Genomic DNA, 16,066 nt, shown 5'->3' with positions numbered 1-16,066 from the left:
AAGATTAGATGGGCCCATAAAACAAAACGAGACTAAATGGGCGCACCAACCCAGGGGCAAGGACAAGAAGACAGGAGGGGACAGGGAAGCTGGTAACAGGGAACCTAAGGTTGAGAAGGGGAGAGTGTTGACATGTCATGGGGTTGGCAACCAATGTCACAAAACAATACGTGCATTAATTGTTTAATGAGAAACTTGTTTGCTCTGTAAACTTTCATCTAAATTACAATAAAAAAAAATAAAAGATTACAGCCTGCAAAACCCTACAGGGCAGTTTTACTCTGTCACATGGGATTGCTATGAGTCAGAATTGACTCCACAGCACCTAACAACAACTTTAAAAAATAGGCTAAAAGATATTTATATGTGGTGTTATGACTCATTTTTATCCACCTGTGATGAGGACACGGAAGGTATTGTGGCATAAGAAACAAATATTAGAACTTCATGATGGAGCACTGGAATGGTGTCTTGTTTGAGATGCCCCCAGACGTAGCCAGTGACACAAGGATTCAAATCAAGAAGTTTATTTGGAAGGTTAGTCTAGGAACCACCCATCGAGGGGTTGGACAAGTGAGACAAGGAAAAGAAGGCAACCAATACAGAGTGCACTGTCGAGCAAATACTAGTACGGCCAATTGGCACGTAATCCCACTGGGGAACTCTGGGAGTTAGTGTAGATCATGCAGTTCAGAGTTATCCCGTTTGAGGGAGGAGGGAATTGGGGTATTTATGCACCAACTCCCATTAATCATTGACTGAGAGCTTCTTTGGGGTGTGGGATGTTAATTCTCTGGCCTAATTCTCTGACCTGCTTCATTGGTGGGGGTGGGGTGGGAAGGGGTTCCCAATGGCCAGAGAAAGTCCTTCAGCAGAGAGATGCAGGTTTGGCAACGGTAAGGCAGGTCTTGAACAGTATCTGCTACAACTAGATTATTTTAGTTCTTTTGTGCAGATCTTTAGGAATGGTATTTTCAACAACTTGGTATTGTAGATGTAAAGACCACTTGTATAAAGAATGATGACTACATGTCATTTGTAGGTCTCTTCCAAGCTAAAGTGATATCTCTATGGCTTGGTTCCCTCATCTGTAAAGTGGGGTGGCTACATCTATTGGATTAAGTGTTATAGGAATTACAGGTAGTCCATGATAAGCACCTACCCCACCACCACCAGTTGCCATTCAGTAGATTCCAAGTCTTGGTGGCCCCACGCATGTCAGAGTAGAACTGTGCTCCATTGGGTTTTCAATGTTTGATTTTTTGGAAGTAGATCACCAGGCCTTTCTTCCGGGGCACATCTGGGTGGACTCAAATCTTTGACCCTTCAGCTAGCAGTCAAGTGCATTAGCCATTTGCACTACCCAGGGACTCCAACAGGCACCTAGTATAGTGCTAAAAGAACATAAAAAAAAAAAACATAAGAGGAGCTCAATTTATGGCAGAAATAATAATGATGGTGCTTGTTAGGAGCAGTACTGACACAGAGGTTGCAAGGCTGAGGCGCTCTATCCCTTAGTGTTTCCTAGGAATTTTCTGAACAGCCTGCCTCCAACACATTTTCTCCACTTCTGCTAACTGGAGATAGGTCTGTGCTTGGGGAGATAGGTCCCTTTCCCAGCTTTGCTCCTCAGTTTCAGCTTTCTTGTTTTCTGTCACTGAGTTGCCGCACCTTTCTATTTGCTCACTTGCCTGCCCCACCCCTCATGTCCAGCCCTTGACACCTTTCAGGTATGGGTGGGTGGGTGTAATGTTCATTCTTATCTGATTAAAAAAGCAATATGTGCTCATTTTTGAATACTTGTTATAGCGATAAAACATAAAAAGAAAACAAACAAAAAACACCATAACCCCACAGTTTAAAGTTTTCACTGTTAACATCTTAATATATTTCCCTCCAGTGCTTTTTCTATGCATGTACATACTACATAGGAGTCTTGGTAGAGTAATGGTTAAGTACTAGGCTGCTAATGGAAAGATTGGTGGTTTGAAGATACCCAGAGGCTCCACAGGAGAAAGACCTGATGATCTGCTCCTATAAAGATTACAGCCTGGAAAACCCTATGGGGCAGTTATACTCTGTCACATGAGATTGCTATGAATCGAAGTTGACTCGACAGTACCTAACAACAACATATTACATAATTGAGATCATTTTTTTAAATCATAATCTATAGTCTGCTTTTCCTACCTGGCAGTATAATGTTAACGTGTTTCCATAACATTAGAATTTCTTCAAAATCATGACTCTTAATACATGGCCAATGCTATATTATATGGATATATTTTGTTTTTAACCATTCCTGATATTGCTCTAAATTATCTCTTTTTTTGCCTTTTATAAATAATTCTGCATTAAGCATCTTTGTACATAAATCTTTGCGTCTTCTCAGATTATTTCTTTGAGATAAATTTCCAAGTGAAACCATTACCATAATAATTTCATCAGAACATTTCCATCACCCCAATAAACCCTGGTGGCCTAGTGATTAAGAGCTACAGCTGCCAACCAAAAGGTCAGCAGTTGGAATCCGCCAGGCACTCCTTGGAAACCTTACGGGGCAGTTCTACTGTGTCCTATAGGGTTGCTATGAGTCGGAATCGACTCGACAGCGATGGATTTGGTTTTTGGGTTTTACTATCCCTTTATTGTCACTGGGAAACCCTGGTGGCGTAATGGTTAAGTGCTATGGCTGCTAACCAAAAGGTCGGCAGTTCGAATCCGCCAGGCGCTCCTTAGAAACTCTACAGGGCAGTTCTACTCTGTCCTATAGGGTCGCTATGAGTCAGAATTGACTCGACGGCAGTGGGTTTTATTGTCACTCTCTGCCCATACATAAACCCTAGAGAGTTGTGGAATATTTAATTCCATAGTGTGGAATTAACTGGTCATTCCCAGCTATTCATCTTGATAGCACCGCAAGGCTCCGAGTTAAAATAACCCATCCAGATATTATTAAGGAGAAGTTCTCCAATCAGGCTGCAGTAGCAACCAAGACTCTGGTCAGAGTGGATGGATCTGATAAGGATCCCTCTCACCCTGGTGCCTAAAAGAGCCTAGTTGTGCCATTAGGACTTCAAGATATGCTGAGGTTCAACCACTGGACTGTGGAGAGAGGGGTGGGAAAAAGCCAAGACTAGGCTGGAGTAAGATTAGTGGGAATGCAATTCATTCTAGAGGTTCAAGGACTTGGGATGAATATGTGTCAGGTGTGACGTGGACTTAGTACAAGGTGGCACTCATAGCTGAGGGTCTGACAGGTGACACAATGAAGATAATTCATCCCTGGGCAGAGGCAACATCTTGGTTCAATGGGGCAGGGAGGGTGAGGACAGGAGAGACAGAAAAGGAAAGCAGCCTGGCTGAGGGAGGGTAAGAGCATGGTCCAGGCTCTTGGGCAAGAGAGGCTCACAAGAAGCCAGCTAGACATTAAAATTAGGACTCTGCTAAACAGGCAAGTGACTAAGTGAGTCTCCCATTCCCAGAAGACCAATTAGGTACCTGATGGGCAGCTCAGTGGCCCAGGCCACAGTGGGAGATATGGGGTTAGATGCCTTCCAATGGCAACATGTGGCTCTAAGGCACTGGTTTTCAAACTTTCTTAGCATGTGTCAGAATCACCTGGAGGATTTATTGAGACACAGATTCTTGAGCTCCACCCCCTGAGCTTCTCATTCAGTAAGTCTGAGATGGAGAATGAGAATTTCTAACAAGTTCCCAAGACTGCTCCTGCTGCTCCTCTGGGACCACATTTTGAGAATCATTGCTCTAAGGCAAAGAAATTATTGAGATGAGAATACAACAATCTCACCCCCACACAGGGCTGGATTACCCAATAAGCAAGCTACACACAGGCCCATTTGTGCCTTCCCACCAATCTGCAGTACAGAATTTCATCTTTGATGTAATGAAACCCATTAAACCTGTGCATATCTTGCTCAAGGCAAGCCGTTGCATACTGCACTTGATGGAAAAGGGGCTCGCTCCTAAGTGTACTGCAGGGCTTGGTAGAGCTAAACCTGAAGCTTGAGGTGTTTTGTGCTTCCAGGAGGGCAGGTGGGGTAGGAAGAAACTGGCCCCTTTTTAAGTAACCCAGGTATCATCGGAATTCTCTGAATCACTGGAATTCCGTCAGGCATAAGTAATAATACTGTTAAGTGGTGTCGCTCTGATTTAAAGTGGCAGGGTCTATAACTGTCCAACGGTGTAAATCTTTGCTTGCAGAATGCCTTTTCCCTTCCTCTTTTAGGGCTATCCCTGTTTGCTTATTTGAGAAGTTATAAAAACAGTATCCCCTTACATTATCATAGTACATTCTAATTTGCAAAGTGCTTCACGTGCTATCTCATTTGATTCCCACAGTTCCCTAAGGGAGGCAGGTCCGGTATTTTATCCCATCCTTTGGATTAGTGGTTCTTAAAGTATGGTCCGGGGACCTGCAGCACCAGCATCACTAGGACATCTGTTAGAAACACATATCCAGCTCCACCCCAGACTACTCAATCGGGTCTGGCGTCAGGCCAATAATTCACATTTCTAACAAGTTCTCAGAGGATGCTGATGTTGGTCCAGGGCCACACTTGGATAAAAACCACTGCTATAGGTAAAAATGAAAGGTATAGAAGTTCAGGGACTTGTCTGAAGAGGACTCTGACCTAAGTGCTTTTTCTCCAACACCCTTTGCATCCCTGCTCCCTTCCCCCCAATCCCTCAAACCCCAGCTCCACCACTTACAAGCTATGGGACTCTGAGCAATTACTCAAAGTTGCAATTTCTTCACCTATAAAATGGGGATACTAATAGGATCTACGGCGCCCTAGTGGCACAGTGGTTAAGAGCTACTGCTGCTAACCAAAAGGTCGGCAGTTTGCAAGTTCAAACCTACCAGCTGCTCCTTGGAAACCCTATAGGACAGTTCTACTCTGCCCTGTAGGGTAGCTATGAGTCAGAATTGACTTGATGGCAATGGTTTTTTTTAATAGGATCTACCGCTTTAGGGTCTTATGAAGATTAAACAACATCTAGGTGAAGTGTTTAACACTGTGCCCTGTGCTTAATAAATGCTAGCGATTATTGTTTTTTTAATTAATGTTTATTAAAAGTGACATTTCACTAGAACAAATACCTCTGTAGGCTCTTTTCTTTGAATGCGTGTCTTCAGAACCAGAAAAACAAAACAAAAATAACAAAACAAAACCAAAACAAAACCCATTGTGGTCGATTCCAACTCATAGCGGCCCCATAAGACAGAGTAGAACTGCCCCATAGGGTTTCCAGGGAGCAGCTGGTGGATTCGAACTGCCAACCTTTTTGGTTAGCAGCTGAAGGAGTAATCACTGTGCCCCCAGGGCTTGGTCTTCTGAACACCCCTCTTAAGATGAAGATATTCCTGGACGGTTTAGACATTAAGGCACATCAGTGTTTAACATCCCCTCTGGGGTGTTTCTCTGATTGCCAGCATTTGGCTGAGAGCAGGGTGCTTAGGAAATGGGACCCAGAACTGGTAAAACGAGAACAGAGGGATAACACACCAGTGCATGTAATAGTGTACTGAAGGGTAGACAAGAGCAAAACTTCCTTGAGGAAACTCAGAATAGCTGGGAAGGGAAAGTGGTTGAGGGAGGAAGAGATTAAGGAGGGCAGCCAGAGGGGGGAGGCAGGCTGTCAAAGACAAACTTAACCTCCCCCAAAGCTTCTCCTCGGGAGGCCCCAGGGCTACACCAGGTCCCCGGGAATCTCTTAGGGCTAGTGTCGCGTGTAGCCCAGGGGGTGAACACCCAGGTGCCCACCGTGAATGCCCTGAGAACCCCTCCGAGGCAAGCCAGCGACTGGGGGCACCGTGAGTTTGGGCTCAAAGTGGCACTGTCTTCAGGGTGACTCTTATTTGGCAACTATTCTGACTACAGCACATCGTTCTCTCGTGCCAAGGACCCGGTCCTTTCTCAGTGGAGGTCTGCTCTGTTCTTCTCCAGCCATCCTGGGCCCTCAGGAAGCGGGTTTATCTTATCTGGGTAGTGCAGCCAGGGTCCCTAGCCCAGAATGGCCCGAGACCTTCGCAACTGAATTAAACAGAAGAAACAAAAGCAGCAAGTTCAGGCCCCGTGGGCACGGCCGGCCAGCCAATGGGGCGCAGCCGCTCCCCGGCGGAGTGGTTCTATGATGACAGTAGCCAACCAGCGCGCTCCATACAAATGAGGATACTGTATTCCGCACCCGCCGCTCCAGAGCCGGCTGGTTGTTATAGTGATAAACTGAGGCCTTGCCTCTGGCTTCTCCGGGAAAGAAAGGGAAGAGGGGGGAACCCCTTTACTGCCCCCGGGGAAGACAAAAAGAAGGGAAGAAGAAGGGGGATGGGTAGAGGAGACAAAAATACGTGACAAAGAAAACATTCTCCGTCTGCGAGGAGACTCAGATTGTGTAGAGCTGGAGGGAGCGTTTGCTGGCCATGCCAGTACTCACCACTGATGCTGAGTCAGAAACAGGTATCCCAAAATCCCTTTCCAATGAGCCTCCCTCAGAAACCATGGAGGAAATAGAGCACACATGCCCACAGCCTCGACTGGTAAGTAAAGACAAAGGATGCAAATGTATGCGTGGCTATGGCGCAAAAGAGTTCCTTAGGCTCCTCCAGCCAGCGAGGAAAACGATGCTTAGGGGATTTTCCTGTAAATGAAATGTAGCTACCGCCTAATCCTCAGCTGTTTAGACTTCGCCTCTCAACCTGGCGCTGCTCTCAGTTTACAAAGCATTATTGTATTGGCTGGGTCGGAAACGGGCTGCCGGGGATGGCTGTGTTTTTGTACCTTGGGAGGAAAGGAGGAGGGGATGGCTTTTTTCCTGGTAGGTGGATTTTCGTCGGGGGGGTGGGGAGAGGAAAAAAAAAACCCTACAGTGTAATTTACAAATGGGGTTTTCTTCTCAAAGCTTGGTGAAGGGTCCCTAGTTAAGTTCAAAATCCTAGCTAAGGAATGATACTGTCCTCAACTGATTTTGTGTGCCTAATGCCAATTTTGGACAAAATAGAACGACATGGGAAGCAAAAACTTCCTTCATTTGACAATTTAAAAATAAACAAGCAAGAGCGCTTCAGTGATACCTTTAGAAATGCTGTGACTTTTAAATGAATTGTAAAAATCTCCGGAGGGTGCTGTGAGGGTTTCTCTTTAGGGAGTGGGAATCTGGGGGAACTACATTTATTTAGAAAAAGGGGCTGCATATGTTTAATAACGAAAGTGTGGGAACCGCGCACTGAGAGGACCCACTCTCAAGGAATGGAAGCGCTTTCTTCCGTCTCAGTAACCGGCTTCCCAATTTGATCAGTTTCCCTGCCACTGGTCATGGTCCCCTAAGTAGATGTGGAAGTTTGTTCCCAGGCACCTCAACGCATGTCCTCCAAGGAATCAAAAACACCAAAGGGGTGGTGGATTTTCTGTGGTCTAAAGTCTTGTGGGACTTGGAGAGACCTCTCTTTGAGCCCCCAAATCTAAGACGCACACTAGTTCGACTCTCTCTAGCGATTTTCCCGAACCCAAATTCTAAGGCTTGAGACAAAGTTATGACGTGGAATCTTTTGATTGGTTGTGGAGTTTGACCCTGCGAAGAGTTTTTTTTTTTTTAAGGATAGTGTGATGTGGCATTTTCTGTGACACCCCCCAAAATAAGGGCTCATAGATTGGTAGGCCAGCCCATTATGGGAATGTTATTTCTTAAAAGGGTTAGCAAGGGTTCAAAGGCAGACGTAGAACAACTTCCTATAAAACAAGAAAACAAAGGAAGTGGTATTAGAACTCTATGGACTTTTGTTCACTGTTTCCTTTTTAAAAAAAAATTATTTTCTTAGCGTAGTTTAATAACAGCTCCCAGAACTTAAGCCACTTACTGAAGGACATAGCACAATGTAGTATCTATATTCTCATGGGAGACAAGCCATGCCAATTAGTTTGTTACTAAGGGATTCCTTTGAGCCACTAAACAATTCACAATTCAGCAGTGAAAAAAATTGACCACTAAAAATCTCTTTCAATTAAGGGGTGCTGAGTTTCTGCTTGGGGTGATGGAAAACTTTTGAAAAATGGATAGGAGTGATGGTTGTACAACATGGTGAAAGTGATAATGCCACTGAATTGTGCGTGTAAAAATGGGTAAAATGGCAAATTTTTTGTTATGTGTAATTTACCATGATAAAGTTTTAAAAAATCTGTTACAAGAGCACCCCCAATATTTTTTAAAGTAAACCCAGTGTTCAGATTTGCATCACACACATTCCTGATGGAGGTAAAGGGCAGAGGAGAGAAAGGCTGCATTCAGTTCCGGTCTCTCGTGTCCATTTCCTTTCCTTCCCTTTTTGTCTTTTAGCTCTTTTCTTCCTTGGTTGTTTCTACGTGAGAGGTGGGCAGAGGAAATCAAGGGAAGGAAGAAAGTTCAAGTTACTTTTCACTTTCTCTTGTGATAGCTCATCCCCATGATAACTCACAAGAGCCATGCAAAGCTGGCAATGTCCCCACCCTCCCCAACTCCCTGCCTGTTTTAGAAATGAGGAAACTGAAGTTCAGAGAGGGTAAGTGACTTCCTCAAGGTCACATGTTTACCAAGGGGCAGAGATGAGATTTGAACCCAGAGCTCTAGACCTACAAAGTGGAAGATCTTTCCCCTACAACACTCTGAGCCTTGAGTGAGATTAATGCCCTTGCCATCTTCTTGACAGTTCTGAATTAAAGTATGTGAGGGTTTGCAGGCACCATAGGGATGTACAGAAGTTGAACTGGTGAAGTGATTAATTCGATCTACCTTTGATAATATGTTTCCATGTTGTTCATCATTAATTATCATGGGCTGCTGAAAATTGGTTCTGTTTGAATAGGGGCTGCAATCAATTTATAAACCACCATTAAATTTTTTGAAGCTCCCTTTGTCTCATCATCAAGCTTTATTTGACCACTGTAAGGGTGTGATCTAAATTTAGACTTACCTTTCAGCGCCCAACTTGCCTTGCTTATGATTTGCACATGTTAAGTACTTAATAACCAAGTTTGTTGAAGAAAAATGAATGGCAAGTGAAAATGCAAAATTGGCATTTCTACTTATGGATATTAGTAGTTTCTCTTGATCTTGTGGAGCTCTGTGGTGCAGTGGTTAAGTTTGGCTGCTAACCAAAAGGTCAGCAGTTTGAATCCACCAGCCACTCCTTGGAAACCAGATGGGATAGTTCTACTCTGTCCTATAGGGTCGCTATGAGTCGGAATTGACTCGACGGCAACGGGTTTGGTTTTTTGGTGAGGTTGGTCTTGTAGCTTTCTTAAAATTTCATATCTCAAATTCTCTAAATTCTGTGTTTCTCCCAGCACCCAAGCATATTGCCCCAAATCACACGTGGGTCACTGAGGCCCAGCCACAGTCATCAAGGTGTGGCTGCTTAGCTCACTATGGAAAGTGTTTGAAGGATTTGAGAGGGACCTGCTTAGGGAGGCCTGGTGGTGCAGTGATTCAGAGCTCAGCTGTTAACCAAAAGGTCGGCTGTTCCAGCTGCTCCTTGGAAACTCTATGCGGACAGTTCTACTCTGTCCTATTGAGTTGGAATTGACTCAGTGGCAATAGGTTTGTTTTAGTTTTGCTTAAGGAGGACATCCCACGCTTAGATTCTTCACCAAGGCTAGACTCCTTCTCCCAGTTGTTACCAAACCTGAATTCAGAGAGTTTAGAGGAAACAGGACTCTTATAAAAGTAGCAATTACCAAAGTGGCTCTAATTGTATTAGCTAAGGCACACACTGGGTCCCCAAACTCCCTCTCACTTTACCTAACCAAAACCAAACCAAACCCACTGCCGTCAAGTCGATTCCGACTCATAGCGACCCTATAGGACAGAGTAGAACTGCCCCATAGAGTTTCCAAGGAGCAGCTGGTAGATTTGGAAAAGAAAATTTCTCGGTATATAAAGGGCCATAAAACTTTGCTTCAAAGCTCTGAATGTGAACTGATGTCAGTGTTTAGAAATACAGTTTTTATTTAAACCTTCTGTTATAAACTCTGCTCTCTCTAAGCATGGCACATGAGCAAAAAGTGTGTACAGTGCTTCTGTGCCTGGGTTTATGTGTGTTTGTCCATATATGGTTTACAGTGAAAGGTATCCATTGTGATACAGTTGAATTTAGCCCACATTGATTTGAAAACCTACTATGTGCTGGGCTCTGAGAGCTCATGTAGTTTTTGGTCTGGAGACTCCAGAAAAAAAAGACTGACACATAAACAGTTTTGATACATTTTTCGTAAAGGCACAGTGTGTTGAGAGGTGCATTACCAGGAGCAATTGTGGCATAAATGAAAGCGTGCTGAACTCCCTGAAGAGCCAGTCCAAGTTTCCCAGATGGATGTTGAGGAGAAAGTTGTCTGTCACCACTGTATCCCTGATTTCTAATACTGGGCCTGGCATTGTGGGTATTCAGATATCTTTTTATTTTTTTTCAGGTCATTTTTTTTTTCTAAAAAAAATAAAAATTTTTATTTTTTTTTCTAAATTCTATTTATTTTGTTATTATTGTTGAGAATGTATATAGACATCAAAACATACACCGATTCAACAGTTTCTACATGTACAATTCAGTGACGTTGATTACATTCTTCATGCTGTGCAACCATTCTCACCTTCCTTTTCTGAGTTGTTCCTCCCTCATTAGCATAAACTCACTGACCTCTAAGGTTCCTACCTAATCTTTCAAGTTGCTGTCGTCAATTTGACCCCGTATACCCCCTCAAAAAAAACCAAACTCATTACCATTGAGTCAATGCTGACTCAGAGCGACCCAATAGGACAGAGTAGAACTGCCCCTAGAAACCCTAGGCCAAGGAGTGGCTGGTAGATTCGAACTGCCTACCCTTTGATGAGCAGCTGTAGCAGTTAACCACTATACCACCAGGACCCCTTGATCCCACATAGGTAGTTCTTAAAAGAGCATAATGCTCACAGCAGACCTTTTTTTTTTTTTTTTTTTTACTAGATATGTTAAACTATTATTTGGTTTTAAGATGACTTCAGGGGATATTTTTGATTTAAGGTTTAAAGATTATCTCAGGGCAATATTTTGAGGGCTTCATCCAACCTTCTTGGCTCCAGCAAGTCTGGGGTCCATGAGAATCTGAAATTCTCTTCTGCAATTTTTCCCATTTTGGTCAGGATTCTTGTATGGAATCTTTGATCAAAATGTTCAGTAATGATAGCCAGGCACCATCCAGTTCTGTCTCATGGCAAAGGACACAGTTGTTCAAGGAGGGAATTAGCCACACATTCCATATTCTCCTCCTGTTCCTGACTCTCCTTCTTCCTCTGTTGTTCAAGGCAAAAAGAGACCAACTGTGCCTTGGGTGGCCGCTTGCAAGCTTTTAAGACCCCAGGCACTACACAACAAACTAGGAGGTAGAACAGAAACACTAAACATGTTATAAGGCCAATTACTTGGGATGTCGCATGAAACCATGACCCTAAATCTTCAAACCAAGGAACAAAATCCCAGGAGGTGTTTGGTTGTACATAACCAGCTTTAGCAGCTCCTCTTTTTTTTTGTCATTGTTGTAAATATATCTAACACACAACTTTTGCCAGTTCACCTTTATACAGGTGTACAACTTATTGACAGCAATTAAAATGACCAACTGTGCAACTCTACCCTTAATCAGTGTAATTTTTCCATCACCGTTAACCTCCCTTTTCCCCCTCCCTCCTGCCCCTGGTAACCACTGATAAACTTTGGTTTCTATACATTTGCCTTTTCTTTTCTCTTTATGTAAGTGAGGTCATACAATATTTGTCCTTTTGTGATTGACTTATTTCACTCAGCATAATGTCTTCAAGCTCCATCCATACTGTAGCATGTATCAAGACTTCATTTCTCCTACTGGTTGAGTAGTCTTCCACTGTATGTATGTACCACATTTTGTTGTCCATTCATCTGTTGATGGGCATTTAGGTTGTTTCCACCTTTTGGCTATTGTGAATAGTGCTTCAATGAACATTGGTGTACAAGTCTCTTTTTGAGCCTCTGCTTTCAAGTCTTTTGGGTGTATATCTAGGAGTGGAATTGCTAGGTCATATGGTAGTTCTATTTTTAGTTTTTTGAGGAACCGCCACACTGTTTTCCATAACATCTGTACCATTTTGCATTCCCAGCAGCAACGAATAAGGATTCCAATTTCCCCACATCCTCGCCAACATTCGTTATTTTGCTTTTTTTTTTTTTTTTTTTAAATCTTAGCCATCCTAGTGGGAGTGAAATGGTATCTCATTGTGGTTTTGATTTGCTTCTCTCTGATTACTAATGACACTGAGCATCTTTTTATATGCCTGCTGGCCATTTGAATGTCCTCTTTGGTGAAATGTCTATTCAAACCCTTTGCCCATTTCATGATTGGGTTATTTGTCTTTTTGTTGTTGAAGTTTTATGTATATATATATTGTGTATTACATTCTTATCAGATATATAGTTTCCAAAGATATTTGCCCAGTTCGTAGTTTGTCTTTTCACTTTTTTGGTAAAGTCTTTTGATGAACAAAAGTTTTTAAGTTTTATGTGGTCCCATTTATTTATTTTGTCTTCTGCTGATTGTGCTTTTCTTATTATATTAGATAATCCATTGTTGAAAGCTAGGCCTGATAGTGTTGCCCCCAGTTGTTCTTCTAAGAATTTTATGGTTTTAGTTTGCAAATTTAGGTCCTTAATCCATTTTGAATTTGATTTTGTGTATGGTGTGAGGCATGGATCCTGCTTCATTTTTCTGCATGTGGAGATCCAATTTTCCCAGCACCATTTATTGAAGAGATTCTTTTTCCCCATCAAATGGACTTCGCACCCTCATCAAAAGTCAGTTGACCACAGATGTGTGGGTTTATTTTGGATTCTCAATTCTATTCCAATGATCTATGTGTCTATCGTTAGACCGTACCAGGCTGTTTTGATTATTGTAGCTGTATAAAATTAAAAAAACCAAATCCACTGCCATCGAGTTGATTCTGACTCATAGCAACCCTATAGGACAGAGTAGAACTGCCCCCTGTAGAGTTTCCAAGAAGCGCCCAGTGAATTCTAACTGCTGACCTTTTGGTTAGCAGCTGTAGCACTTAACCAACTACGCCACCAGGGTTTCCGTAGCTGTATAGTATGTTATAAAATCAGGAAGGGTGAGCCCTCCTACTTTGTTTTTATCTTCAACATTGTTTTAGCTATTTGGAGTCTCTTGCTATTCCAATAAAGTTGAGGATTGGTTTTTCCATTTCTGTAAAGAAGGTTGTTGGAATTTTGATCGGGATTGCACTGAATCTATAGATCACGTTAGGTAGTATTGACATCTCAATAATATTAATTCTTTTAATCCATGAACATTGAACATCTTTCCTTTTATTTGTCTTCTTTAATCTCTTTCAGCAGTGTTATAGAGTTTTCATCGTATAAGTCCTTCACGTCCCTGGTTAGATTTATTCATATATATTTTATTCTCTTAGATGCTATTGTAAATGGAATCGTTTCCCTAATTATCCTTTCAGATTTCTCATTGCTGGTGTATAGAAACCCAATTGATTTTTGTTTGTTGACTTTGTACTCTGCAACTTTGCTAAATTCCTCTATTAGCTCTAAAAGTTTTCTTGTGGACTCTTTGGGATTTTCTATATATAGGATCATATCATCTACAAATAGAGATAATTTTACTTCTTCTTTTCCAATCTGAATACATTTTATTTCCTGTCTTATTGCTCTGGCTAGGAATTCTAATACAGTATTGAATATAAGTGGTGAGAGTGGGCACCCTTGTCTTGTTCCTGATTTCAAGGGGAAAGCTTTCAGTCTTTCTTCATGAAATATAATGTTGGCTGCTGGCCTTTCATATGTGCCCTGAATCATATTGAGGAATTTCCCTTCTATTCCAATTGTCTTTAGGGTTTTCATCAAGAAAGGGTGTTGGATTTTATCAAATCTTTTTCTGCATTCATAGAGATGATCATGTGGTTCTTTTCCTTTGTTCTATTGATGTGGTGTGTTATGTTGATTGATTTTCTAATGTCAAACCATCCCTGCATTCCTGGAATAAATCCCACTTGGTCATGGTGTATGACTCTTTTAATATGCTGTTGGATTCTGTTTGCTAGTATTTTGTTGAGGATTTGTGCATCTCTATCCATAAGAGATATTAGCCTGTGGTTTTCTTTTCTTGTGGTATCTTTGTCTGGTTTGGGTATCAGTGTTATGTTTGCTTCTACTCAAGATGTCTGCTTTCTAGCACATAGCAATCTCAGTCAGTAGTCCTCAGTGCCGACTGTAAGGGGGAGCAGAAAGACCTAAACTGATCCCCAGGGAGGTCTGTCCTATGGGTTTCAGAGGCCTGAGCTATAGGGTGCACAGGGAAGCAGGTAGGGTGCTGACTGTGGGCACAGACTCCACTGCAGGGGTCTTGTGTAGGAGTTTGCAACAGCCTGGCTACCAGCAATTACTGAGGGGGTGGGGGTGTCACACTCTGGTCAGATCCCCATGGAAGTCTGCCTTGTTGTTATCAGAGTTCCCCCCGGTAGATTGTGGGCTGTGAGTGCAGCCTCCACTCAAGACTTGTGCTTCCTAACACACAGCAGACTCAGTCAGCAGTCCTCAGGCCAACTGGAAGTGGGGGCAGACTAACCCCACTTGACCCCCAGGGAGGTTTGTCCTGTTAGTTTCAGAGGCCAGAGCTATGCAGTGCACAGGGAGGCAGGTAGAGTGCTGACTGACAGAGCAGACTCAGACTCCACTACAGGGTTTTTCTGCAGCAATTCACAGCAGGCTTGCAGGTGACAGTGTCTGGGTGGGAAGGGGATGTCACGCTCCAAATGGACCTCCAGGGAGGTCTGCCTTGTGGCCATCAGAGCCCTCCATGTAGTATGTTGGGTGTGGGTGTAGCTTCCATTAAAGATCCCTGCTTCTTAGCACACAGCAGCCTCAGTCAGCAGCAGTCCTCACTATTGACTGAAAAACCCAAAAAAACCCAGTGCCGTCGAGTCGATTCCGACTCATAGCGGCCCTATAGGACAGAGTAGAACTGCCCCATAGAGTTTCCAAGGAGTGCCTGGCGGATTTGAACTGCTGACCTCTTGGTTAGCAGCCATAGCACTTAACCACTACACCACCAGGGTTTCCTTACTGACTGAAAGGGGAAACAGAAAGACCAGAACTGACTCCCTGGGAGGTTCTTCTGTTTGGTTTCAGAGGCCTGAGCTATGGGGTGTGCAGGGAGGCAGGTAGAGTGTTGACTGTGAGAGCAGACTCCACTGCACAGGCAGCCTTTTGTAGCAATTGCAGTAGGCTTGTGACCAACAGTGTCTGGGTAGGGGAGGCACTGGCACACTCCAAAGGGATTCCTGGGGAGGTCTGCCTTGTTGATTTTAGGGCAGAAACTTGAGGTCCTGTCTTTTTGTACAGGCAGGGGCTGTGGTGGTCAGGAAAGCAGGTTCTTTTTATGGGGCCACTACCCCAGTTCACAGCAGCTGACAGCCCACATGGCTGGGGAGGGGGCAAGGATGGTGGAAGAAGAAGCAATTTTCCTACCGTATGCGACTCGTTGTTGATTTGTTAATTCTTGTCTATCTGCAGTTCCCTGCTGCTTGCCTCTGCTTCCCAATTTAGAGTCCCTCAAAGCTGAGCACCCATTTCTTGTACTTCTTGTTGTATATGTAGGGGAGGGTCAGAAGGATGGTTTGTTTACAGTGCCATCTTCCCAGAATTCCTCCAGATATCTTTAAATTGAATTAACTGGCTTATTTAACATTAGTAGAAAATGGAGAGGGAAGGTGTCATACCTAAATAAACATTGGTAATGATATTAAGGATATGATTGAATCATGTTTCCAGGGAACATTTTTCTGAAAGGTATATATGTAGTATTTTCACCTGCTTTATTCTTCTTTGGGAAACCCTAGTGGCGTAGTGGTTAAGAGCTATGGCTGCTAACCAAAAGGTCAGCAGTTCGAATCCACCAGGCGCTCCTTGGAAACTCTATGGGGCAGTTCTACCCTGTCCTATAAGGTTGCTATGAGTCAGAATCAACTCAATGGCAAC

At 43.2% G+C, this 16,066-nt stretch overlaps 1 protein-coding gene across 2 annotated transcripts in view; it reads left to right on the top strand.

Moving 5' to 3' along the window:
• The window catches only part of PCYT1B (phosphate cytidylyltransferase 1B, choline), a 118,859-nt gene that overhangs the window by 21,200 nt on the left and 81,593 nt on the right, over positions 1 to 16,066 (top strand). The window contains exon 1 of one of the 2 annotated variants that reach the window (XM_003416055.4): positions 6,223 to 6,562. The exons of the other annotated variant lie outside the window; for it this stretch is intronic. Coding sequence (XP_003416103.1) covers positions 6,446 to 6,562 — 117 coding nt within the window. The 5' untranslated portion in view covers positions 6,223 to 6,445. Of the gene's footprint in view, positions 1 to 6,222; positions 6,563 to 16,066 lie in introns of those variants that run through there. 2 annotated transcript variants of the gene reach the window in all.

The sequence above is a fragment of the Loxodonta africana genome, chromosome X (genome assembly GCF_030014295.1).
Source record: "Loxodonta africana isolate mLoxAfr1 chromosome X, mLoxAfr1.hap2, whole genome shotgun sequence".
Classification (NCBI taxonomy): domain Eukaryota; kingdom Metazoa; phylum Chordata; class Mammalia; order Proboscidea; family Elephantidae; genus Loxodonta; species Loxodonta africana.
This window is presented reverse-complemented; position numbering and strand designations above follow the sequence as displayed.